Consider the following 26810-nt stretch of genomic DNA (forward strand, 5'->3'; position numbering starts at 1 on the left):
GAGCGCTTGTCTCTGCCGAGCCGATGAGCTTTGTACAAAACCGCTGTTCTGAGAGGTAACGGGTGGTACTAATGTCTGGAAGCGAAAGAGTCCTTCAATTAGTTCACGTGCAAGTTTAATTGCAGGGTTTAGTGATGCTGTGGCGATGGGCAGGAATGAAGCTATGGCAGGGACAGGGACAGCGAGCATTGGCTGTGGCAAGCACGAGTCCTTGCAGAGCTGTCCTTCCAGCTCACTGGCCATGGGGGTAGTTTCCAATGCAGGTGTGATGCTTTGAGGATCTCTGCTGACTGCCCGTTTAGCCACTTGCCTTTGGTTTAGCCTATACTAGAAACCAGAGCGGTCATCAAAATACATACCTGAGCTTTCCTATGATTAGTAAATACAATTGTTGTTTCAATCTTGTCTCATTTTTTGGTGCATTCGTAATAAGTTCTGAATGTGGTCTGATGTGACCAAAAATTGTTTAAATTCAGTAGCTGTGTCTATAAAGAATAATATTCTTCACTTTCCAACTTAAGTGTTGGCTTTTACAGAGGGAAGGATACAGTGTTTTTATGACTATACACATAGAGGTATCACACATTGGCTAAATAAACACGACTTTATTTTAGTAATACTTTTTATTTCAGTGTTTTGAATAGACTCTGGGCTATGCTGATTGATAAGAATACACCCTTCTCAGTAATCTGAATATACACTAGAAAAATCCGAAGTAATTTTTTTCTGAACTTTACTACTTGTTTCTTTAAAAGCAGCATGAACTGCTCTAAACTGCATTTGGCTTCTCTACGTGGGCCTGGCTGAACCATTTTTGTTCCTCAAATCAGTGTTCATATAACGTTGGTTATGCAGATTCTCAGAGCTCAGTTTAAGCCTGTACCAAACTACAGCTAGCTCTGTGAAACAGATCCTGTGCATTTCCTGATGCCTTTGTTCAACAAATATTCCTTGTCAGTTACGTTTCGTCACATTTCCTGTTCCTATTTCCATTGGCTTGGCAGTTCTCCTCCTTGAGGTTTGTTCTGTTGTTTTTGTTAGGGTCTGAGAGCTTTGTTGTTATTTTCGAGGGGTTTGGTTTTTTTGGTTTTTTTGGTTTTTTTGCTTTTTTTCCCGACATCTGCTGTATTTCTGGTCAGGAAACCCAGTACTCCTGAGACTTGTTTATGTTTCCCTTCCCAAATAATTTTCTTACCATTCTTCTACTGCTTCAGACTGGGTTCCTTGCTGCAACAAGCTCAAAGAACAGTGCAAATCACAGCACCTGCTCCAGGGCCATGCAGACATTGCATATCTTTTTTTCTTTCCTGCAATATCCCTGTTTAAATCCTTCACATCTGAGATTCTGGGGGTGTGCACATGTGGTTCTTGCACAGGTAATGAATTTCGATTTCAATGAAAACCCAAACAAACAGTTCAGAAGAAGTAAGTGCACTTTTAAAAATATCCTTATATGATGAGCATCTAATGAGTTAAAGAAATGATGCCACATGTAATTTTTAATCTAGATCCCTTACTGCTCTACATCAAAGTTTCTTCACAGATTAACATTTTTCTGTGATGTCTGTTCTAAAATAAAACATTTAGGGTCCCTGGCAAGCCTTGTTCTCTCTGAGTAACCAGGTGACCAGCACACAACACAGCCTGGCATGGTTCTGCTCTGCTTTGGGTTTGCTCTGCAAGAGACTCCAAGCAGGCAGTAACTACAGCTGGGAACAGCCATACAGGAGCAGAAAACTTGTGTTCCTCTGAAATAAATGGTGATGGAGAACAAAGAACCCAATGGAACAGTAGTAAATTTCAAAGATTCTGTTAAAAATAAAATGGGTTAAAAGTAGCAATGTAACTTTTTTTTTTGAAGCTTGTGAAAAATGCTTTGTAGTCTCCTTGTCATGTTCAAGGGTTTCTATAAAGCAAGTGCAAATTAATTACAGAAGATGCATTAAATGTAGCTTTACATGTCACTTTTAATTAGGGAGTTTACAACAAAATCAAGGTCTGTATCCACGGGCAAACCTCTGGGTTACTGCCACATGTGCCTCTTCACCCCCAGCCTCCCTGCCAGCCACTCACCAGAGGGCTCTTAGTGCTAACCCTCTGAGCTGCCCTGGATGCTGTGAGGATGGAGAAGTGAGAACTTGCAGAGGTGTAGACCAGCTCCAACCACACCTAAAGGCAAATCTGCCTTTCCAATAATTAAGCTGAAATCCTGCTGCCGAGGAGCTGCTTTTCCAGGCTCAGTACTTCCCCCAGAGCAAACTGAAAGGTACAAGTTAAAAGGAAGACACTTGGTGTAAAGGATCTTTCTCCTTTCCTCTCTCCTTGAGTCTGCCAGAGTTTGAGTTTCTCTCAGTTTCACCCAGCTTCTAAGTTTACCTTTGACCATCCGTAGTTGAGGTAATTTTTTGTAAAAGGAAACAAAACCATTCAGTGTTGCAGCTTTTCCTTATACAATATTGCAACACATTGCACAAAGGAACATGCAGGCTCTCCAGTGACATTCTGCATTCTCAAAATCTGCTTTCAACTGACCATTTTACTCAGAATCCCCAAGGAACAGCCTCCTCCTTTTCAGTTAGCACATGATTCAGGATATGACCCATATATAGACTGCCAGCACTTACCATGATGCCAATCAGCTCTATGGCAGCTGGATTTTTAAAAACGTTTAAGAGAGAAAAAGGCAAATGTGTTCAGATTCATCAGGCAGTAGTAAGACAACAGAAAAAGTTTCAAGGATTTGTATCTAAAACTCCAGTTTTGCTGCCCTGAGTTCAACTGACTGTAGTGAGGAGGGATGGAATGAGGAAAACCACTCACCTGTGTATCAGCTAGCGTTGTGTTTCACCTGGAAACAGACCAATTACATTAAAAATACTAATCAAAAATCCCTAGTAGTAATATTAGTCCACATTTAATTACCACGTACTGTATGTGAAGATGATTATGTGAAAAAGGTCACCACATAAAGATGTGCAAAGCTGGCAGTCAAGGACATTTAGCCAGTAAATACTGGCTCAAGATCCTGGCACAGGAAAGCAGTTCATCTGATCCAGATGTTTATTCTGCCTGAAAATGTATTTGTGAGCAGTGTTTTAAGTAGTTTTACAAACTGCTCAGTAGGAGAGCAGGGAGGAATCAAGGTTATTTCATGTTGCGCACTATTCTTCTGCAGTGATTCATCTTCATCTCCCCCAGCGCCTGCTCCAGCTGCTGGATAAGGTGCAGAAGGGTGGCAGGGTCCGTTTGCAACACCTGGGCAGTTTGATCTTCATTTTGGTTAAGATGTAGCTTCATAGTCACAGCAGGCTTGATCTGTTGTCTCAAACTTCTGCTTGCAAGCTGCAGGAGGGGTTCAGTGGGACAGGAACAGGAAAATGATCAATGGTTATCAATGTTTGTTTGTAACAGTTCTCATCAGGTTTGTAGCACCTGCCTGGAAAACTGTTCACAAACCCTTTCATCCACTTAAAGAAACATACAAGCTACTATTGCATTTTCTAATTAAGGAATACTGACCCATCTTAATCAATGCTTTCATAATATTTCTGAAAATAAGGTGATAATCAAGGCCAAGTATGTTTAGTAAACACCAATAGAGCCATGAATTCAATTTTCATCAGTACTTTGCATCATTGCATATCCTGTTCATCTCACAACTGGCTGGCTGTGGGGCACTAACAAAGTCGTGTCAGTTGTAAATAGGTGAAGTACTGCTGCTTCAATTATTTTTGCATTGTTTAACAGGTTTTTATTATGTAAAAGAATGTGAGGGAAAGGATGGAATACTAAAACCATCAGGGAAGTCACCTGCACATCCAGTCTCCACTCCAGGCTGTGGTAGCTGGGAAGCCTTGGTGCCAGCTCTCCAAGAATGCTCCTGATCTCTTTCCTGTTGTCAAGGTACAGCTGGAGCAAGGACTTGTTCAATTCATCTGAGAATCCCAAAACATTAATGGAATCTTGGAAGTCAACCTCAGAAATCTAGAAATAACAATTTAGGTCAGGCAATCATCATTATTTCTTGGAAACCAAGTAAAACTGTAACTAAACGCACATGTTATGGTGAAGTTGTTTTCCTGCAGGAATGTCCAAGTACAATACTACACCTGGCAAAACAAATATCCAGGTTTTAAAGGATCTACAGATGCTGATATATTACTGCAGATTTGTTTAAGATTCAGGAACAAGTTTTTTAAAGAACATCTGCCCCCCCCACATGTAAGCCTTCATTCATATCAAAGACCAAAACATACGAGGCAGCGTCTCTGCTGTGTCACAAGGCACAGCAAGCAGTCAATGCATCTGTCAGGCTGCTACTGTGCCACTGATAACCAGACTACAAACCCCCAGCAGTGATCTGCACATGAGCAGCACAAGGCACAATGCTCAGGCTCCTGTCCCGAGGGCAAGAGAAGCTTCTCAGCCTTTGTGCTCCCTGCTCAGCCCGAGGAAAGCTGTGACTCCAAGAAAATGCCACTGCACCTCTCCAGAGCACCACCCTGCAAACACAGTCTGTAACCAGCCACATTCTACCACAGTACACCTACTCTTGGGAGCAACACTTGGCTGAACTTGATCTGGCATTCCTTTTCTCTGTATCCCTTCTCCATGCAGTCATTGCTCAAATATTCTACTGTACAGTCTTTCCGATGGAAACAAAAATTGTCCAACTACTAATCTTTTAGTATCTGCTTATACCCACTCAAACTTTTGATGCCAAGAGCTGAAAAAACTCTCAAACTCACCACACTGGACAAAGGAATACTGAACAGGGGACTAGTCTAGTCCACATTCTGTGCAGTAGCTGAACAAACAAACTCTTCACTTGAGTTTCATTATTTAGAACTTAATCCTGAAGTAAGCTTCTCTATATGTAATAAATTGCAATATTTATAAACATCACCAAATTTTAGCTTCAGACACTGAATACAATGAGTCACATGTGCAGCTACAGTGTTTAGTAAGACAATAGCATGAGATACCTTTTGCTAAAACTAAAACAGTACGTCATTAAAATTTTGAGCTATGTTTTCCCCATTCACTGGTATTTTTAGAGTCTAAGTGTCCAGAAGATATGTCTTGAGTGTATCCCCAAATTCCTTACAGAAAGGTATACTTGCCATAAGCTTGGAACTCTCAGTAAGAAGATACACTAGTCCTTCTACCCCGTGCTGAATGATGTCAGTGCCGATGTTCAGCTTTCCTTTAAAGAAAACACAAAGTGCTTTTTACTTGCTAACTGCTGCAGCAGTGAGACTCAATGCTGCAAATTTATCCAGCGCTTAACATGCAAAATATGCTTAGAAAAAAAGGAGATTTTCGCACCCTTCAAATAATAATGTACAGCATGTTAAACACCCCCTCAAACCAAGCCATCAAAAGAAAGGAGCTAAGAGAAAACCAAACCAATCTCTGATGGCACAGTCCGGAAGGGTTTGTGGGGAGAGAGACGCGCGTTGCTGCCCGCGCTGGTCGCGGAGCGCTGAGCCCCGCGCCGCTGCAGCCCCGCGCCGCCAGCGCGCTCCCTCGGCCCCGGGGGCTCGGGGCTCCTTCGCGGCGGGGCGCGGCGGGGCACAGCGCACCGCGCTCCGGGGCTCCTGCCGCCCAGCGAGCGCGGCCCGGCCCGGTTCCCCCGCGGCCCGGCCCGGGTCCCCCGCTCCCCACAGCCCGGCCCGGTTCCCCCGCTCTCCGCCCGGTTCCCCCGCTCGCCGCGGCCCGGCCCGGCTCTCACTGGCGGCGGTCTCGCAGGCCCGCGGTGCCGCTCCCCGCCGTAGCTGCTCCAGCGCCAGGCGGCCCAGCTCGCCAAAAGCTGTGAGGACACAGAGAGAACAGGCCTGGCTGCAGCCCGGCCCCGCTGCAGCCCCGGCCCGGCCCGGCCCGAAACGGCGCCCCCCGCCCGCGGCCCCGCGGCGGCCCCGACCTGCTCCGCCGGCCTGCGGCAAGCAGCCCAGGTGCGCCCGGTGCTCGGCCGAGAGCACCAGCAGCATCGCCGCGGAGACGCCGGCAGCGGCAGGGGCACGGCCCGGGCAGGGCGGCGGCAGCGGCGGCGGCAGCGGCAGCGGCAGCGGCAGCGGCACGGCCCGGGCAGGGCGGCGGCAGCGGCAGCGGCAGCGGCAGCGGCAGCGGCAGCGGCAGCGGCACGGCCCGGGCAGGGCGGCGGCAGCGGCAGCGGCAGCGGCACGGCCCGGGAAGGGCGGCGGCCGGCGGCGCCTGCGCGGGGCCGCGCCGCGGGGACTCCGTGCGGCAGCGGCGGCCGCGCTGTTTGTTCCCGATTTACAAATTTATTAATCGCCATGGATATATTTACACGGAAATACTTGCGATGTTATGGCTGGGAAATACGCACGACTCCTGTGAAGCCGGAGGGAGTCCTTACCCCCGGGTTAAACAATTAACCCTCTCTCGACCAAGAGTTCGGCTTTGCTGTTTAGGGCAAGAGATTCTCCAGCCACGGGAACTGCACATGCACATCCCTGCGTCCGTGGGATTGCAGACACGCACTGCGTTCTGCCCTCTCAGGGTCTGTGCCCCAGCCGTGCCCAGATGTGCCCAGATGTGCCCCAGCTGTGTCCCAGCCGTGCCCCAGATGTTCCCCGATGTTTCCCAGCCGTCCCCAGATGTTCCCAGATATGTCCCAGCCGTGCCCCAGATGTTCCCCAGCTGTGCCCCATCCGTGTCCCAGCCGTGCCCCAGATGTTCCCAGATGTGCCCCAGGCATGTCCCAGCCGTGCCCCAAATGTTTCCCATCCGTGCTCCAGATGTTCCCAGCTGTGCGGGCCGCTCCGGACGCTCCGCTTTGGCCCCGGCGGTGCCGCGCGCCCCCTGGCGTCGGGGCGGGAGCCACCGCGAAGCCCCGCCCTCTGCGGAGCCGAGCCCGCCCCGCCGCGGCTGAGTGACAGCCCGCCCGGCCAATGGGCTGTCGCGGGCCTCCGCCCGCGGCGGCGCGGCGGCAGGCGGGACTTCCGGCGCGGGCGCCGATCGCACGGAAGGCGCCATGGCGTCGGCCTAGGCCGCCCGGAGCGCGGGGCGCGGGCCGCAGGGAGCGCGGGCGGGGTCCCGGGCCGCAGGTGAGCGCCGGGCCGCGGCTGCGGGGCTTCCCGGGCGCTCCGGCCGTGCGGCGGCTGAGCGCGTCCGGGCCGCGCGCTCCATTGCGCAGTGCTTATTGGCCTCCACCCTTGGGCTGGCGAGGCGGGGCCGTTCCGGGGCTGTGCGGGCCCGGCCCGGCTGAGCGGAGCGGGGCTCGGCTCCCGGCCCGCGGGAAGCTCGGGCCCTGCTCCCTGAGGCTGGCTGTGCGCGGGGTGCTGCTTGGGCTTCCAGCACAACGAGCGGCGAGGAGTCTGCCGAGCTGGAAGCAGAGTTATTAGTAAAGTCGTTAAAATTAGTTGGGAGGAGTTGTTCCTGCTCTTAACAGGTGCGAATGCTGGTCTTACTTCGCGGGCGTCACTGTCCAGTTTTGTAATAGATCTGAGATGGAGATTTGTGTCAGTAATGAGACGATGGCATCAAAATGCAAAAATTCAGATATGGGGGATTAGAGGATGTGAGCGAGAATTGCTCTTACTAGCTCTGCTTATGACATCTTGGGAGGTGCAGCCCAGTCAACCAAAATATTTGGAATTTGTCCCAAAGTTTCTGTATGTTCGTATTTTTTTGTGATTGCTGTAAGGTTTATAATCTCATTTGACTTTAAAAATAATAGAAATTAAGTTTGTTTCTTACAGATGTCCAAGGTTTTCTTTTTCAGAAGTGAGAGGGAGAAGCTGTCTCATGGAGTTAAAACGTGAACATAACCATGTGAACGTGGAATTGCTTTGTGTTGTATTATGCTCAGAAACACATTTTGAGTTGATTGAGATGCAGATACCTGCAAGTTTCATATTGAGGTGTAGTTTGTGTAGCCTCATCTGTGCAGATTGGCCCAAAGCTGTTGAAGCTCGTTGCTGTGTCTGAGCTGGGTGCTGCCCTTGTGCCCTCTGTCTGAACTGTGCTCGCTGTGTTTGCTGCAGGACGCCTTGCTGCCCGTGGCTCTGCTGTCCTGCACACCCACATCTTTCCCTCCCTGCCAGGGGATGCTCCTCGGGCTCAGCTCTAGCACGGGCAGCCAGGAGAAATGCTCACAGTTATCTAAAGACGATTTTGGCTGCCCACACTGGTAAATCAAGTGTCAGGTGTGGAAGAGTCAGGTTTGACTTGTTTGGCTTACAGCAGTTCCCTTTTCTCACACCTGCCTTTCTGTGCCCTGAGCTGCCTCCCTCAGCTGAGAGGACATGCTTTCCAAGGAGCCTGCACTTTCAGGAATTGTCAGGGTTTTTGGCTTGCATTTGTGGCATCGGATCCTGGGCACAGTAGAAATTGTGTGTATGTACCTTTGGCAGGGAAGAGTGCACTGTATATGCATTTTGTTTGCAAGGACAACTTTAATTCTTGTGTATTCTAACCTGCTTAATACTCTTTTAGTGCTTTTCTCTGTGCTGAATTTGCTGTGTTGGTTAAAGTGCTGTGATAGCTTCAGGTGTACTGTTGTTTCTGTCATAGTAAAAATGGCTGTACTTTTGAAACAATGGTTTACCTTTCCAGTTTCATGGCCTCTTTTTTAGGGCAGGCTGATGAGACAAGGTGGTAAATCTTAATTTAATAATAAAAGTTCATTTGTTTTGTAACTCACTGCCATTTTTTTCTTGTGAGTGTAACTTCATTTCTATGAACCAGTTGAAAATTTCACAAATCATTATATGTCTGATTCTGACCAAGTTAGAATCATGACATCTGTTTTTAAAAGTATCAGCTATTTCCTCCAAATAGTAGTAATAAATTCTAGTTATCTTCATGTTAGCTTAAATCAAATCTATCTCTCTGGCGTTTGCTTTAATTAACATTGAGAACCTCACATCATGGGACAATGCTTTTTGCTTGAAAAACCCATGAAGGACAGGTCAGAAGGACAGGAATTCTTAGGGATTTCTTGATTTCCTGAAGTAGTAATGTTGGCTGTGATTTCTCTGTTAAGTCAACAGCCAGTTTTCAGAAGAAATATCTGCAGTCAAATGAAAACAAATTCACATGAAACCATTTATATAAGAAGCCACAGTTTGGAGGTTTTTGACAAAAAATTGTTTCAACAAGTATTTTGGATGACCTAATTGAGTTTTTAGTGAAGTAATTTTAATTACTCTAGTAAAAGGAGTTAGAGGAGTTCCAGATGTTTGCATAATTATATAAAGTGCTTAGTGTCTACTTTTGATACTTGTCTATTAACTGTTTTAATTCTTACAGCTATGTTGGACCCAGAAATGGACCCATTTCTATTGTTTTGTATTGTGACAACTGCTGTTGCTCCCATGGAGGAACAGGCTTCTGAAATAATCATGTAACTTCCAAAATAATCATATAAGTGTAAGATTACTTGTTTCTCAGAGGTGTACATTGAATAACACTTTGCATACTTCCTTAGCAGAAAAGTTTTAAGTGAGTGAGAGTCCTGTGAAATGACACAGGAAAGAATTTGCTGTGTGCCTTGACTCTGGTTCTTTTCTTGCAGGTATTGAATGAAATATGCTGTTATCAATAGGAATGCTGATGTTGTCTGCCACTCAGATATACACTATTGTGACTGTGCAGTTATTTGCCTTCCTGAATCTTTTACCTGTGGAGGCAGACATTTTAGCAGTAAGTATAATAATGTTTTTCTACATGGATGAAATCTCTATAAAATTAAATGATCTCTTCAACTATTCTATTAATGAATCAGTAAATGCAATAAATGCTCTAGCAGGTTGCTTGGAATGGAACTGTCTTAACAATTTACTTCAATAAACAATAAATTGTACACTTTCAAATGAGTTTACAGGTGGTATGTGCTCAATTCCCTTAGTCATTTGCAGAGTTCCTCTCTGACCAGATGTCTTGTTTCATGTTATAATGCTGTTAATTGCATTCTTTGGTTTAGACAGCAGTTTAAGTTTTGGTGATGGATGCTGTTTGGAGGGTTACTGGATTTATATCATCTTTTATGGCTAGTATAATTTATTTATGTGGGCTGGAGGCCTTGTCTGTGAGGAGTTTTGTGTATCTTATACCTAGATACAATTTTTAAGTAGCTGAAAATATCTGCCGTCATTAAGGGAAATAATAAACAGTAAAATGAACATAGATCATTGGTAAAAGCTGATGCTGTGCTGCTTATTACCAGTTTGATATACTGTGGCATTTTAAGGAGGAGGTTATAAATGTCTTTGTAGGATCAAGCTTAAGCTACTGAAACAATTAAACCTATTTACTGTAGCCTCCTGCTTGTTCCAGTGATATGGAGAAGAGTTGTTAATGTCATACCAGTTTTGGAGAACAGAGTGACAAACTCTTGGAGACAAATTTTAAAATAAAAATACTTAAAAGTTTATGGTAAAGTGGGGTTGATGAATACTGAGGTATGACATTGGGATTTTCAGGTTGTTAAAAGTATAAATACTTTCTATAGAAAAAATGTAAAGAAACAATGCAGATAGATAATTGCTTTATTGTGGCACTGACATCACCATTTTATTGTGAAATTTTAAACTTTTTGCTGCAACCACGATTTCCCTTTCCCCCCTTTTTTACTGTCACCTAGCCTGTGCTTCCTCTTTTCATAAAATCCTAACTCATTCTTGCTTCTTCCTCTCTTAGAAAAGTTACTTAAAACAAACAACCCACTCCAACTTCAAAGAAAAACAGGGCACTTTGGAAGTTTAGTTTGATTTTTTTTTTTTTTTAATTTAAGCTTTATTTGTAGTATTCTAAAATAATTCCATATAAAAAGGGTCTTTTATTCTCAGATATTTGGAAGTTGCAGATTTATTCTGAAAATATCTTGAGTAAGAAATGAAGAGATGAACTAGATACTAAACTGCTATACAGAGGAGCCAGTGGAATGTTTAAAAGATGCTCAGAAGAGGGAATGTTTGCACTGTGTCACATGGAATTGCTGGTGTACAGATCAGTCTTGAGAGATTTCACCATTTAATGATTACCCATTTGTTAGCAAAGCTCTGGCCCAAGTTTTGGGTATACCAAGCAGTGGAGTTCCTTGTTTCCCTTTTAGTTTAGGAATGGTTTTATGCTTCGGTGTTCTCATATAGTTGCACCCTTAAAGGATCATATCTGTATGAGGTGCTGTTATGTGCACGTGAGATGGGATTGGTTATTTTATAAAAAAGGGGTAAAAAGAAATAGGTTTGTGTCAAATCCTGGCCTAAGCTGTGGCTTGTCAAGAGATTCAAGGGCAAGCTGCCAGCAGCCCGAGCTCAGGGTGTTTGGAAGAAGGTGGATGAAAGGTGGGCGTGGAAGGTCAGGAGGAGAGATTGTGCTGAGAACATTGGTTACACAGAAACTTCCTTGAAATTTGGCTCCATTCCTACATCTTGACCCTCAAAGTCTGTGGGAAGAAAGCTCCTTCCAGGCACTGCTCCTTTGGAAGACTTCAGATGGATGATGGCAGTGTTTTTCTCTGTGCTACAGTCTGAGCTCACCTGTCCAAGCCTGGTAGGAAACATCCTTGTGAAGCAAGCAGGGCCTTGCTTGGCTCTTCAGTGGCACAGTTGGGTGATATGGTGAATACACAAACCTTTGTGACTCACTAAACCCTTTAAGAAAACAGCTGATGCACCTTCAGCTCCATTGACTGTAGAGTTCACAACTTTTGTATGAAACACTTTTTTAAATGAAAATAATACGCCGTATATACACAGCACTTATTTTGTGTATGAATTCTGTGTTGGTCAGGCATGTTATACAGCCAGAGAAGATGAACAAAGAAAGGGGAAACAAAGCTTGCACAGATTTAGGGTCTTTCACAGCATTCCTCTGCTTTAAAATGAAAGCTCGTAGTTATTATAAAACTAAACTGTGGAGATACTTTTCAGCTACTAATCTGAATGTGTAGCAGGGAATTGGGAAGGGATGGCATATGCAGACTATTCTTTGTCTGCAGTAAAGCACCTCTTAGAAGCTTCTTTTCCCTGTACACAAATGAATTCAGGGCAAAGCCCCCACCACAATCATCCAATGAATACTGCACATCCAAACGTCCCAGCTCTTCAGATTTTGCTTGCTTGGTTTGTTTGTGGTTTCTGTTCTGCACATATGGTGGTGTTTGAATTTTAGACATTAGAAAGAAAGATCTACCATACAAATAGTTCAACAAAATACCTATTACTTACTTTCTTATTTTGACAGCTAGATAAGAAAAGAATGATGTTAACATGTGGGTAGAAGACAGGTGGAATAAGCAATTTTGTAATTTCATTGACATGGTAACAAGATGTTCTATGTCTGATAAGTATTTCAATCTTAAAAAAATACACAGTGATGTTTGGTTTTGTTTATATTTGTTAACTATTTCTGTCTTGTTGCAAACCTAATTCTTTAAAAAATGTTTTTCTCTTAGTATAACCTTGAAAATGGAACCCAGACATTTGATGATCTACCTGCTAGATTTGGCTACAGACTGCCAGCAGAAGGCTTGAAGGTAAAAAGCAGTATATATTGTGCTGGTTTAAGCTGGGCTAGAGTTTATTTCTCCCCATTGCCTGCTGTGTTTGGGTTTGTGCTGAGCACAGGTTGATTGTGTGGAGCTGGTTCTGTTATTTCTGGGCAGTGCCAGCACAGCCAGAGCCTTTTCTGTTCCTCCTGCTGTGCTGGGGGAGGTTGGGGGTGCATGGCTGGGAGAAGGCACAGCCAGCACAGAGGATGAAAGGGGTGAGCCTGTGGCATCCTGCTCAGGGTATAAAGTGGGGGGAGGAAGGAAAGGGGGGATTTTGAGTGTGGTGTTTGTGTGCCCAAGTCACTGCTGTGTGTGATGGGGCCCTGCTCTCCTGCAGGGGGCTGAGCACCTGCCTGCCCATGCAGGAAGTGCATGAATTCTTTCTTTTCCTTTGCTTGTGTGTTGAATATATTAAAGAAAACTGTATGTGATTAACATTTCCTTTGTAAGCTAAAAAAGATAAAAATTAAAGGAATGTAGTACCAAGGGAAAATAAAGACAGAAATTATTTATCAACTGCTCAAACTAAATAAGTGTGCAAAGGATCTGATACTGCCTGTGAATAGGCAGATTCTTCTCCAAAGAAGAGAACTTTGGTAATCTTTGTTTTGCTGAAATTTTTAACAAATAAATTACAAATAGGTGAATTATGGAAACCTGAGAGAAGTTTGGCAGATCCCTGCTTTCTGTGTTTCAGTGGCAATACTGACACATGATGTCAGTTACCTTGCACTGGAGTCTGTGGATGCCAGACTTGTCTGATACAAGTTTCTGAAAGATGTGTTTGGAAGATTCCTTGTCTCTGTACAGTTGGGAAGCCCTCTCACCCTGCAAGAGGGATTATTTCCTTGGTGTGGCCCAGGCTGAGTGTGCTGGGGGGAGCAGCTGTTGCTCAGTGTTTGGAGGAGTTCCAGTTGTGTTTGCTGCTCTCCTGGCATTGCTGAGCAGCGAGTGGGAAGCTCAGGAGCTGCAGCTCTGCCTGTGCCTTGCACTCTGCCAGCCTGGGGTCAGGGCAGGGATTGGGAGTGACCCTGTGACCCTCTTTACTGGCTTTAGTTCAATTGCAGTGCGCAGCCCATAGCAGGTGAGAAGGTTTCCCCATTCCCCCGGTGTCCTTAAAGTCTCCATTACACTCCTGCTCTTTTATTTTACTCTGTATCAGTAAGTGAGCAAAATGCAGATACACTACACATCTGTTAGTGTCTTTACTTCATGTTGGCCTTGGGATGCTGGGCCATGACTTGGAAGCTGGTCATAACAATATCAAGGGAAGGCACTAGGAAGTGCTATGCTATTGAACTAGAAGAAAATAGGCATCTGGCTTTTTAATTTTTTTTAAGTTTTCTTGATCTCATTTTCATTGACTTGGGAAAATATATAAGTATTATACCATATGAAATGGTAAAATTCACCTAGTCTTAGAGAAGACAGAAGTAAGATGTAAATGTTTGCAAATGTTAATGGAACTGGAAAGGGGAAAACTATTGACTTCATGCAAAATTATTAATATGCAAAAACTATCCAAGATGGATATGGCCATGGGAATACAGGTTAGACTTTATCATTATTTTGTGCTGGATGAGAAATTCTGAAGACCCGGTGTCTTCTGAAATACAGCAGCAAGAAAGTTTTGTACAGCAGGATAATTACTTTTCATGTCTTTAATGTGGTCACTTGGAACTCAGGAAGATATGTAGGTGGACTGAGGAAAATTAACAGAAGAGAGATTAAGTTGCAAGTAAAATGGGAGGGAACTGTGAGAGGTTAGATAAATGCATTTTTCTTTAGACAGCAATGATAAGGCATGTTCTGCTCTTCCAGGCTTCTGCTGTGGTAGAAGCTGTCCAGACACACTGGTGGCAGTAGTAACTGGTGTGAAGACTTTTATTCCTTTTCTCTCTGTAATATAAGGTAGGGGAGGTAAAAACTAAATTATTTAAAAATAGATTACATGTGGTGATGTTAATGCTGTGAACTGGTGTCATAGTCCTGTGGCTTAGAAAAGTACCTAAAGGCAGGTGAATATCCAGGTCAGTTCTGGTGTTGACATTCCTGGGGAGTTTTGTCTGAGGTGGTGCAGCTGTGGTGTGTTGTGTGAGTTCAGCACCGAGGGCACGCCTGACCTGGCTGCTCTGCACTGACACCAACTATTTGTGTCCTTCAGATCACATTCATACAAGTCACTGTCAGTCAGTGTGCTCATTTTGGATAAAATGTATTTTCTGTTCCACCTGGGCAATTGAAACACTTGTCCATGAGAGTGGAGGTTGTGTTGGGCCATCCAGGCAATTTAGGGCTTGTGGGAAGTTCAGTCTTCCTTCCCTTTTTTACTGTAGAGGTGACTGCATGGAATCAGTCACAGTGGCAGTAATTTACTTGTCTTGCTTTGAACAGTGTATGAAGGTTTACACCTGAGATATGAGTGCTTTTACAGCTTGGAATTCTTACACAAAAATGTAGGCAGACCACCTTCCAAGTTCTGGGGAAGGGGGCTTGGTATCATACACACCCTGTGGAGACTGGGCAGCCCACCTGGGCAGGGAGTTGTTTTGGTGTTACTTGTGTCTGGCCCCAAAACCGACTGCAGCACTGTTAATGTTGCAGCGTGGAGAGGAACTGCTACACAAAAAAAGAGAAGCTGTTAAGGTAAAAGGGTGGATCACTCTTTAGTTCCACGTTGCCCGTTTAATCCCCAAGTGTAATGAAGCTGTGCAGGAGTTTCTGTAACTCAGGAATTTCTCTGCAGTTCCCCTCAAGGCTTCGTTTCCATACCCAGTGGGTGTTACCATGGGGAGAAGGTGTGTTAAAGCTGTGTAGTTGTTTACTGGCTATATTGAGAATCAGAGGGTGATTAAGTGATTTACCCATGTAGTGAGCCAATTTAATACACCAGAAATAGATATAAGGAGCTTTGATTCTGACCTTTTTAACTGTTAGACAGATCAGTGTCTTAATTAAGGCAGATGTCATCACATATGTAGAAATGATGGCTTTTTAGACCTGAATATTATACTAAAATTTTTTCTTTGCATTAAGATTTTAATTACTTATTTAAAATGCTATGATATTTGTTACAATACAATGAAAATGGTATATTCTTTCAGTGCTTGTGATTAAGATTTATTAGTATGCAATTGTAAAACACAGTCTGTCAGATTCTGTAGTAAGTGGCTACAGACTGCCTGCAGAAGGCCACCATCTCAGCCACCTGAAAACAGCTCAAAGATTGGTTCAAAGTTGATATTGCCAGAGTTTCCTGCCTCTTGAAGCTTTCAGCTGTAGCTTACTGAGTGAGCTTTGCTTACCATAGCAAACCAACTGCTCTGTGTGCTAGGCCAGCTCTGGGGTCATACATGGGGCTTTGTGTTCTGTTGTTAATTGGTGAGTGCTGAGTTTGTGTTGGTGCTTCTTAGGCCATTGTACTTCTGGTTTCTTGATTAGTCTGCATATTATCCATATATTGTCTTAGAGCAAGAGTTAAACTGCATCAATGCCCTCTTCTTTTTTATTGAATTGTACTGTAGAGTCCGAGTATGATGGAATTAGAAAAACTATTTTCTTTTAAACTTGCAAGTTCTTTACAGACATAAAAATTCTGATGAATCAAAATACCTAGTCAGGAAAGTAGAAATCTTACTATGACATAGGACTGAGCTGATACTAGAATTTGTTTAGCTATTGTATGAAAATGTGCAGTTTTCTTTCCATATACTTGACTATTGTCCCTTTTGTTCAAGAGAAATGAAGCTTATTTTTCTGCTCCTATTTTTTAGGGATTTCTAATAAATTCCAAACCAGAGAATGCATGTGAGCCTATAGCCCCACCTCCACTGAGGGACAACTCCTCTGGTGCTTTTATTGTGTTGATCCGAAGGCTGGAGTGCAACTTTGATGTTAAGGTAAGATGTGATTTCCCCCTCTGTTTCAAAGAGTTTACTAGTACTTCAGAAGAATTTCTCTAGCTAACAGTGGAACAGATACTGGCATGAAAGGGAAGGAGAATCTTACTGTCTCCAGACAGATAAAGCAGAGCTCACAAGTCCAGCCAGTGATGTGCCTGTGACTAAACACAATTATGTCAACTACACCAGAGCTCTGGGTGCCGTGTCCAGTCTTTTGTTAAACACCTCCAGGGATGGAGACTCTACCACCTCCAATATTTTTTCACCCTTTCTGTGAAGAAATTCTTCCTAATGTCCAACCTGAACTTTGCAATAACAGCTTAAGGCTGTGTCCCCTTGCCTTGCTGCTGGTTGCCTGGGATGGGAGCCCTGTTCCCAGCTGGCTGCACCCTCCTGTTGGAGTGGGAGTGAGGTCACCTGTCACCCTCCTCTTCTCCAGGCTGAGCCCCCAAACTCCCTCAGCCACTCCTTGTGCTTCAGACCCTTCCCCAGCTCCGTTCCCTTCTCTGGACATCCTCCAGCCACTCGATCTTTAAGGTCCCTTCCAGCCCTTAATGTGCTATGATTTTAAGAATGCAAAATTAGAATGATTTGTGTTTGACTGTAGTTTTCTTGAAAATTACAATGGGGAGCTAAGGATGTCTTAAGGAAAAGAGGACTCTTCAGTTTGGTGTTGAGTTTCATGAACTGAAAGGAGATTCAGCTAATTTGCTGCTGTCTGGTAGGTTGAGTTACGTGGTGATTGAATGATATGACTTTGCTTTGAAAGGTGACATGTGGTTTGTAAGTGCAATTGTGTCTGTATGAATCACTGTGTAAAAGTGCACCTCATCTCAGCAGACAGGCTCCTGTATTTGGAAGCAGTAATCTTTCCAGTAATCATTTTGTGTGGCTTACAGGTGTTGAATGCCCAGAGAGCTGGATACAAGGCAGCTATAGTGCACAATGTCGATTCTGATGACCTCATAAGCATGGGATCCAACGACAGTAAGTACAGGTATCACTTCTTCTCTCCTGTTTGAATATCATTTCACTCACTGGAAACAGCAGCACCACCAAAACCCCCTCAAAACCTCAACAGCAAAACCACCACCACCAACGAACACAAACCAAAACCAAACTAAGCAAAAAACTCAGATAAATCTTCTTGCTTTTAAGATTTAATAGCAGAAGATATTTGCATTAAGAACAGATGCATTGACTTGTGCCTTCTCTGAACATTTCTTCTGGTATTCCTTCAAATTTTAGTTCAAGTGTTCTGACCTAGATTTATATTACTGATAAAGAAAATAGCTGATGTGTTGTTAGTTAAGTAGAAATATAGGAAAAGTGGAAAATGCAGTAGAAAAAGGAAATCAAACTTTATAATATGACATTTTAGTATTTAGAGTCCTAGAACCATTTAGGTTGGAAAAGACCAGATCATGAAATTCATCTGTGATTGTCATTGCAGTTTGTTGCCCTGCTGGGTGCATCTTCCTGTTCCTCTGGACAAATGGTTTCTAGCATATCACATACACTTATTTTCAGTTGGAAAAAGAGTAGTTAGAGGCCAGTGCACCATCTCCTATTTGTTTTTTGTGTTAGCTGTTCCAGTTTTAACCTTCATGGAGTGAATACATTCAGAACATCTTGAAAGCTAGTCAGAATGTTGGGTTTGTTCTCTGGTATGTGCTTTGTGTTTCTAGTGCTGTTATTGCTTTCTTTGTGGCATTTCTTTATTTTGTCCAGTTTTCAACCTGTTCAGTGTGGAACAAGAAAATAAATAAGAGGAAAATAAATTCTTTTCCAATGGAAATGCCATTGAGTAAACTAGGAATGAACTTTGGCAAACTGAATGGGAGTTTAGCAGCCCAGGCAGTTACATGAAAGTGGGTTTAATGAATTTTCAACCCATGTGAATCTTCTTTTCAGGTTTCACTGAGTAACCAAAACATAAAACAAGTCCACAACAAGCACAGACCTCATAGTGTGAGCTGACATTCAGCCACGTGTGCTTTTGCCTTGGGGAACCTGACTGCTTTGAGATGGACTAAACTCAGGTTACTTTGGGCCTTAAATGTGAAGTATTAGGGAGACAATCAATATAAAATGAAGCTGAGGAGAAAGTTTTCTAGGATATGGGATTTATCTTTTGATAAGTTTTCATTTATTTCTGCCTTCATTGGTAAGCAGAAGACAATAGCTCATCCAGTTTCTTGAGACTGAAATAAAGGTGTGGGACTTGTTAATTTTCTGCTTTCTTCTTTTTCACCATATGTAGCCACAGTTGTTTCCAGTATGTTTATTTATGTTTGGGGTGAAAAGGAGGGAAGACAGATTTAATTAAAACTTACAGAACCAGTTCACAAAATCTTCTGAATTGCCAGAAATTCTGGAAATCAATGGAACTATGTGACTTGCTTGAATCTCTGAGTGAAGAATGGTGTTCTGGTTAAAATTGTGATCCTCTTTTGTCAACATATTTTGGTTTTAGTCTCCCTTTATTTCATTGGGAATTTTGATTTTTCTACCTGCAATAAATTCCCTAGAAATTGTGTAGGAAAAAGAATAGTGCTTATGTGAAGTAAAGCTGTAATGTGCACGTGTGTTGGTCTGGATGTCATATGTTAAAATGTCTTCCTGTTGTGATAGTCTCATAATGTTCAAGTCTTGTATCTTATGTACCCAGAGATTGTCCACATAATAATAGTTGTATTTCCCTACTTTTTTTTTATACAGTTGAGATTTTAAAGAAGATTGACATTCCTTCTGTCTTTATTGGTGAGAAGTCAGCTAATTCTCTTAAGGAGGAGTTTACTTATGAAAAAGGGTAGGTTAACTCACATGCCCCTGTGTTACTCATTGCATTAATTAGATCACTGTCTCTCTTGAACATTTACAGCTTAAAATAGGATGTTGGGATGACAGAGGTTATGGGTGTTTCAGGTGAAATCTTGTGCCTGAGAGGAACCTCTCATGCTTTAGTGAGTAAGAATGATTTCACTGTATCGTTTGAAAGTCATGTTATGGTTTTTTCATGCTGCTGTCAAAGCAGCTATGAGGTGATTTTCCTGGTTTCTCTAGGTCTGATTGAGGCCAGTAAATAGTTTTAACTCAAAAAATATTGTAAGAAAGAGTTTATCCTTTTATTTAATTAGCTTTACATTGTGTGGGTATGGAGTGAATTTTCTATGTTGTTGTGCACAGGTAGGATTCCTGTAGTGTGTCTTGTGTGACAATCATTTGCTTTATTTTTGTTACTGTATTTGTTCTTCAGCTTGTTCATTGAGTTCTCATTAATTTAGAAAGTGTTATCTCTTCCTCCCCACAGTGGCCATGTTGTGTTAATCCCAGAGTTCAGTCTTCCTTTGGAGTACTACTTAATCCCTTTCCTGATAATAGTAGGGATCTGTCTTATTCTCATCGTCATATTTATGGTAAGTTTTTTCTTTTAATAATATTTTTTTTGTTTCAAATCATCTGGGTCTGTCACACACTGAAGTTAGAGTAAGGTATACAGTAAAGAAGAGTGAAGCTGTGTGTACTGCACATACCTGTACCATGCTGACCTGTAATCATGTAGTTTCTCAATGAAACAAACAGGGGTAGGATTTTATCAAAAGGATATCAGGAGCCTTTTGGGTGTTCTGCCCAGCATGTCACTGCTTACAGAAACTGTCCTCAGTGCCACTCTTACACTCCACAAGGGCTTGCTCTTTGTCCCTGTGCAGAGTGACCTGTCTTTGTGCTCCTGTACCCTGCTCCAGGAGCAGAGCTCACTGTTTGTGCTGCACTTAGGTGTGGTTCTGAGTGTGTGAGCACAGAGCACTGATCTCAGCACATGCACTGCCTGCAGGGGTTCTTTCCTTGAAATGGTAAGATAGCATAGCTATGTATTTCAGGATACTTAACATCCCATTTTTTGTAATCTCTGCCAAATTTATTATTTTACCTTTTAATAAAAGGCAAGTAAGGCATCAACTGCTGTATAAACACCTACTTAAATATTTTTCTGCATTGGTATTTTTTGCATTGCAAGTTACCTATTTAATTGACAATCCTGGGCATATTTGGCACAATTGTGATTTCTGTCTGAAAACAAAGCAGAATGATCACCGAAAGATGATTATTTTTAGCAGTTTTTGCTGCTGTCTCTTAGAGTGTCCTTCTGGACAAAACCAGCCCGTTGAAGCTGACAGTGTGCAGGGGACAGTGGCTGAGCTGTCAGAAGGGTCAGGGGGCTGCAGGGAAGGGCTGACACCTGGCTGGTGCTTGGTGCTGGTGCTTTGCAGCCAGTTCTCTGCAGTGCTGCTGTCAGCAGCCAGACACACTGAGGGAATTTACAGGTTACTGTACTAGAGATGCTCATTCCCTTGCATATGGAAAGGCTTCAGAGACAGCTCAACAGACTAGAGCACTGGACAATTCATTGGGCCAGTGAAATTGATCCCAGGGAGATCCCAGCTTGGATTTGGTCCTCATTCTTTTCTGATTCTGTCCCTGCTTCTTTGAGACAATCTTGTTTTTGACTAGGAGATTCACATGAGATGCTGATTGTCACTAAGGATCTGGATTACAGCAGAAAAAACCTGCAGTTTGTAGGTACAGCTTATTGTTTAGAAAGAGTCTGAAGGAGCAGTTTAGATTGAAATATCCTTTGTTCATTTCTTTGCTTGTCATCATATTTGAAAAAAAATGTATCGCAGGTGCTAGATTTAGAAATTGAACTAAAATAGCTTTTAGAAATAGCCTTAGGGACTACTAAGAAAATGGAAATAGAATCTTTGTTATAGTTATAGTTATAGAGAGCTTGGTATTACTAGTTATTTTGTTATATTTTTACTGAGCTGTCTTGATATGGCATGGTATAACATGTAACAATGACTCAAAGTAAACCCTTTACTCCCCAAGTGCTGTTTTAGGTAATATGGAAACAGTTCTGATGAATGTGGGAATAATCCTCTGAAACAGCTGGAATAATCTAAATCTGTAAGGAAAACTGTTCAAACTTACTGAGTTGTGTTTTGCTCTGCAGAATGCTTCCTGCTTTTCACAGGCCTCAGCAATGGCCATTATGTGATGTAGTATATGGACCTTCTTGTTTCTCACTGCTCTCACAAAAACCCTGTGTATTCTCAGTTCCAGGTGCCTTGTTCATGGAGAACATCCTTTAGGCTTATGCTTCATAAATCAAAGCTTTAATTGTTCTTGTATTGGTGTAACTTATTGTTCATGTTACCTTGTGTGTTTCCAGATAACAAAATTTGTTCAGGACAGACACAGAGCAAGAAGGAATCGGCTTAGGAAGGATCAGCTTAAGAAACTTCCCATACATAAGTTTAAGAAAGGCAAGTGCATTCTTTGTCTAACTTGAACCTTATTGTTTTTAACACCAAAAAACTTGTAAGTCAAAGGGGTATTAAGTTTCAGAGGTAATTTTGAGTACACTTGAAATAGATAGAAGAGTTTTGAATGGAAGCAGGAAACTCTTTGTACTTACCTGTCATAGACATGAGTGTGAAGTTCCACTGCTGTGTCATTTTTTACTGAGGGTGCTGCTGTTCTTGGCCAGGGGATGCCCTGGGGAGATGAGCCTGTTTGAGAATAGCTGTCACTTTGCAGCGCTGTATCTTTGCAGGATACTGCAGGATGTAGTATTTTTCTTTGCTTCTGTGCAGCTTTTGCTTTACCCACTGAACTACCTTTTTCTCAAAAGTTTTTTCATTTTTCTCCTTCTGCCATTTTTTCTGAGTGGCTGGGCTGAAGCCACTGCAGGACTGGAGCAGCTTTGGAGGCCAGTGCCCTCAGGAAAGGGGAAAGAGCCATGGGAACTGATGGGAGGAGCATGTTGTAAAACCCTTGACAAAAAAAGAAATGGAAATGCATGAACCTCTAGAAAGTGTCTCTTCTTTGTTCATGTAGCACAGCACAGCAACATACACAGTGTCAGTGCTGTTGGTGCTGTGTATCCTGCTTGTGAAGTTTGAGTTACAAAACACTGAACTTCCTGCTGTGGCCAGACTGTCATTCCTGATTATTATTCTTTTATCCAGTTTTCTTAGCTGCTGTTTTTCTGCCTTAAGTTTTGTCAGTAACTTATTAATCCCTGTATAGTAAAGTGAACGCTATATTTCAAATCCTTTTATCTTACTTTCAATAAGTATTTAAAAAAAAAAGGTAGAGATAGAACTTCACAGTTTAAAACATTTTTATTAACATAAAGTGGATGAGCTGCCAGAGAGGCAGAAATTTCAACAGTAGCTCTGCAGGTGACAGGAGCTGCCCTGCATGGGCAGGGGGAAGTGGTGGCTCCATCAGCCTGAGGAATCAGCTGTCAGGAGGTTCTGCTGCAAGTCCTTGAAGGTCCCACTAATTCTCAGTTCTGTGCTGTAGGAGATGAATACGATGTGTGTGCCATCTGTCTGGATGAATATGAGGATGGAGACAAGCTCAGGATCCTTCCATGCTCTCATGGTAAGCAGCTGTATTTTAGGTTTGGAGTTAGATTAAAACAGCTTTCCAAAACACTGTCCAAAACCTACAGCACATATATTTAGTAAGTGATTTATAAAATTCCTTTTTGCTAATACGCAGGAGTGAATGTACAAAGTAGGAAAAGTGAAAGCTTGCTTTCTCTTTTTAAAAGCTGAAAAGCAAGCTAGCATTCCCACTTTGCATTTTTCCTTCCATGTACACATGAAAGAAAATCTGGGCTTGATGCTGTCCCCTGAATACCCATATTTATTGTAATACTTTAACAGAATAGGCCTTTATTTTCCCCAAGACAAATAAATCACAAAACTTAATAGAGCTCTTGGTGACTTAGGGCTGCAGCTGAAGGGATGGGTCTGTCCTGCTGCCACTGCCTGACTGCACCTGGAAGTCAATTAGTGAAATATTTTCCCTGTAAGTCTTTCTGAAGTCCAGCCCACTGCAGAGGTGTAACAGTCTTCTGTACACAACCAGCACAGCTCACAGGCTGAGCCTTTTAGAACCTCAGTCATGAAACCAATTTCAAAGTAGGCTGACAAACAAGGAGTTCTCAGAAGAGAAAGAGCAGGTCCATGGCATCTCTCCCCATGGGGGCTGCTCAGGTAACTTGGACAGCACCAGCCCCCACCATCAGTTCATGGGGAGAACACGTTTCCAGTGTGCTTGACCAGGTACTGAACGTGGCATTGCTGGCCCATGTAAATACCAGCTCTTTGCCAAGTAGAAGTCTCTCTCACTAAGAAAAGCTGAATTTTTTTATACCATAAGTAAGACAAGTACTTTTTTTTAAACAGTCTAGTTGCAGTGCCAATTGCAGACCTAATTTAAGATGCACAAAATCATGCAGTGATGCCGTGTAATAATGAGGTGTTGATACATGTTGGTGTGGAGGTGAGGCAATGTGAGGGTGATGATGGTGGGCATGCCTGCTGCAAATTGGATGGGATTGCTTAAAAAGCTTTAAGGTTTGTCATCAGATTGGCCTGTTGTAGTACTGCTCCCATTCACTCAGAAGAGAGCACAGGTACTCATTGCATGTACTGAGATCCTAAGCTGTCAGGTGTTCCGTACAGGCTACGTGCCAGCAAATTTGGGACTAAAATTCTCTGTGTGAGTTGTGTTCAAAAATTCCCCTGTGTCACTGAGCAGGAACAGGGTTTAGCACGTTTCCCTGTCCTTTTCACTGTTAGAATGATGTCCTTGTGTTTTGTTTTCTAACAGCATATCACTGCAAGTGTGTGGACCCATGGCTGACGAAAACAAAGAAAACCTGTCCTGTGTGTAAGCAGAAGGTGGTCCCTTCCCAGGGGGACTCTGACTCGGAGACAGACAGCAGCCAGGAGGAGAATGAGGTGTCTGAGAACACCCCTCTGCTGAGGCCCCTGGCCTCAGTCAGCACCCAGTCCTTCGGGGCGCTGGAGTCCCGCTCGCGGCAGAGCGGCGCCGACTCCTCGGACTACGAGGAGGATGACAACGACAACGGGGACAGCAGTGAGGCAGAGAATGCCATCAGTGAGGAGAGCGTGGTGGTCCAGCTGCAGCCCAGCCAGGACAGGGAGTACAGGGTGGCAAACACTGTCTGAGCACTAATGGCCCATAGGTGTATGAACAAAAGGGTTCTTCAGGCTATTTACCAACCTTTGCATAGGGAATCTCTTTTAATCTGTAATACGTTTGGTTTCTTTGATAGCGGCAGCAGTTCATGTAGTAGTACTCTGGTTAAATCATTACAGGTAGATTTATTTTTGATTCAGGTATTCAGTCACACGTTCTGTCTTCTCAAAGCCAACAGTTAAACTGGACTTCACAATGCTAATGAATAATGTTAATAGTTTATATCAATAGAAATATCGCAGAGACTAAATGTCTCTTGTTGAAATGGGATTTTTCTGGAAAAATTTTATTTCCGTTTTGTAGCTGCAACTGGGTCATCCTGAGAGCAATATTTATTACATGTAGATATGTGTTACCCCTTAGGCCCAACGAAAACTGTATTTGCATGTTTGTATAGTTTTCCTAAAAACTGTCACCACTGCTGGAAGGCAAATGTAGAACAGATCAATATTCTGTGTGCTGGTATGTCAAAACAAAGCAGAAGAAATTCCAATTTTATCTCAAAGCAGTGATTCCAAATAATCCTTGGAGTTTGCCGTGGTAGCTGAGTTTATGCAGTTCCATTGAGCAATTCCCAGGATGAGGAAATTTAGAATATATGTTTAGTTTTGAGCAATTCACAAGGTCAGGTCCACCATAACCACATTAATTATCCCTCCTTGCTACTACTTTGTAGAATTGGGAGACAACTGAGACAGAGGTTTTGTTCCACATAGAAAAAGTTTAGGGTAAGTATTATATTGATCCTTGGCTCATATACCTCTTACTAAGAGCATTTTATGCTGCATTAGTCTGCTAAACTGTATATAAAACATTGTTCTTTTCAATACCTGATTGGAAAACAAGTGCTTACACCTGTCTCACAGAACTCAGTACTTACCAGTGTATCACAAAAAAGATAGATTCTATATAATACCTCTGTAACTATGTAGAAAGTAAAACCATGCATATACTCAAATGGAGATTTTTTATATGGCCTTGACTAAGGAAAGCTTGAAAGAATGTTAATAAAATAAACATGTTTTCCACTTTAAATACCAGAAGTGTATTGAACTTTTGCATCAGTTGAGACCTTGTGTACACTTACATTTCTGAGGTTGAAGTGCTTTTGAAGATGCAGAGCTGTTGGGGTCCTGAGCAGATGTTTCCTGTGTCACACTGTGAATCACAGTGCAAGGAGTTGCACTGACCAGTGCTACGTGCAGGGCTCTGAGTTATGCAGCAAACCTTTATTTTTTTTCACTTCTAGTGTGAGGAGGAGTTTGGACTGGGGGAGTGTGGAGGAGGAGCAGGGTGCTCTGAACAATTCCCAGCCAGCTGGCAGCACCTGCAGAGCACAGCCCAGTGCTGGAACCTGGACAGGAGGTGGCAGGTGAGGGGCCCCGATGGGATTTCTGACCTCACACTCTAGGCAGTCACACCCCCTGCTTTTCTGGGCCTGGCTGAGAGCAGGGAAAGTTTATTTTGCACAATGAGGCACAGTAAAAGGATAATAATGAAAGGGTGATTCATCTCCAAACCACTGGTGCCAGCAGCCATGGGGTAATGACAGTTAGTGTAGTGGTGTATTTTCACCAGGCAGAATTCCCCTTCAGTGTGCATGTATCTAGGTGAGTCCAAATGGGAAAATGGTTTCTGAAAATGTAATTACTAAGCTGAAAGACGTTTCTTAAAATAGGTCCCTGCTGTTGCTGTGAGTGTGTATGTTTATTCATTAATGTATTCCAGGCTTCCCAAAATCTGAAGTTCCAGAACCATGAACTGAACTAAACTTTGTAGTATGGCTCTTGAGTAATTCCAGTGCCTGCAATCAGTTACAGACACAATTATGCCAGGAAAATTCACCAACAATGCATTTGAAAAAGTAATTTGACCACCACCTAATTCTTAACCAAGCAGAAATATAGAGGTGCCATACACCTCGAGGGAGGGGACTTGGTCAGAAAGGAGCAATGTCACACTCAGGAATGTGGTGACAAGTGCCTGGTGTGTGCTGCCAGCAGCTGCTCTGCCCCAGGTGCTGCTACAGTCAGCTCCATCCACTCTGGCCTTCACCACAGAAACAGCTTTGGGAATGTAAAACCCTCATCCTCCTGACCAGGGAGAAGCCAAGTTCTGCAGTTCCAAGGTGAGTGCAGCCTTGTGTCACACACTGGGCACAGCTTCACTCGTGCTGTATGGGGAAGGCAGATCTGCAATCTGTGCCTGTTCTGAGCAGGAGTCTGCTCCGTGCTCTGGGTGTGTGGGAGATCCAGTTCAGACACAGACACTTGGCAGTGGGAGCATATGGACACTATATA

General features: G+C 43.2%; 2 protein-coding genes across 5 annotated transcripts; one reads left to right on the forward strand and one right to left on the reverse strand.

Moving 5' to 3' along the window:
* Nucleotides 1-2725: 2725 nt before the first annotated feature.
* On the reverse strand, nt 2726-6041 carry COMMD2 (COMM domain containing 2). Of its 2 annotated transcripts, XR_013775465.1 has the most exons (6): nt 5924-6041; nt 5735-5812; nt 5124-5206; nt 3811-3984; nt 2923-3342; nt 2726-2848 (listed from the first exon to the last, which is right to left on the reverse strand). XR_013775465.1 is itself a non-coding variant. In XM_079315138.1 (5 exons), exons 1-5 carry the CDS (start codon nt 5988-5990, stop codon nt 3145-3147), a joined length of 600 nt encoding a protein of 199 aa, XP_079171264.1. In that variant the 5' UTR covers nt 5991-6041; the 3' UTR covers nt 2896-3144. The 2 variants fall into 2 exon arrangements, 1 of the variants encoding a protein (XP_079171264.1); XM_079315138.1 differs by lacking the exon at nt 2726-2848 and having other exon boundaries at nt 2896-3342.
* Nucleotides 6042-6966: 925 nt separating this feature from the next.
* RNF13 (ring finger protein 13) lies at nt 6967-25545 on the forward strand. 3 transcript variants are annotated; one of them, XM_079315130.1, is made up of 10 exons: nt 6967-7045; nt 9542-9669; nt 12425-12505; nt 16294-16419; nt 17322-17409; nt 19144-19234; nt 19736-19841; nt 21659-21752; nt 22798-22878; nt 24118-25545. In XM_079315130.1, the coding sequence occupies exons 2-10, from the start codon at nt 9556-9558 to the stop codon at nt 24477-24479; spliced, it is 1143 nt and encodes a 380-aa protein (XP_079171256.1). In that variant the 5' UTR covers nt 6967-7045; nt 9542-9555; the 3' UTR covers nt 24480-25545. The 3 variants fall into 3 exon arrangements, with proteins under 3 accessions (XP_079171256.1, XP_079171254.1, XP_079171255.1); XM_079315128.1 differs by having other exon boundaries at nt 6973-7070; XM_079315129.1 differs by having other exon boundaries at nt 6975-7301.
* Nucleotides 25546-26810: the final 1265 nt, after the last annotated feature.

The sequence above is a fragment of the Erithacus rubecula genome (assembly GCF_903797595.1).
Source record: "Erithacus rubecula genome assembly, chromosome: 11".
Lineage (NCBI taxonomy): Eukaryota > Metazoa > Chordata > Aves > Passeriformes > Muscicapidae > Erithacus > Erithacus rubecula.

Bases quoted from the DNA above. Each gene is read 5' to 3' on its own strand.
- RNF13 (XM_079315130.1), top strand. From the start codon at position 9,556: ATGCTGTTATCAATAGGAATGCTGATGTTGTCTGCCACTCAGATATAC. The intron at 9,670-12,424 runs GTAAGTATAATA...TTTTTCTCTTAG, and splicing joins TGGAGGCAGACATTTTAGCA to TATAACCTTGAAAATGGAAC. The intron at 19,235-19,735 runs GTAGGTTAACTC...TCCTCCCCACAG, and splicing joins GAGTTTACTTATGAAAAAGG to TGGCCATGTTGTGTTAATCC.
- COMMD2 (XM_079315138.1), bottom strand. From the start codon at position 5,990: ATGCTGCTGGTGCTCTCGGCCGAGCACCGGGCGCACCTGGGCTGCTTG. The intron at 5,207-5,734 runs GTGAGAGCCGGG...TTTTCTTTAAAG, and splicing joins GGCCTGCGAGACCGCCGCCA to GAAAGCTGAACATCGGCACT. The intron at 3,985-5,123 runs GCAAGTATACCT...TGTTATTTCTAG, and splicing joins CTGAGAGTTCCAAGCTTATG to ATTTCTGAGGTTGACTTCCA.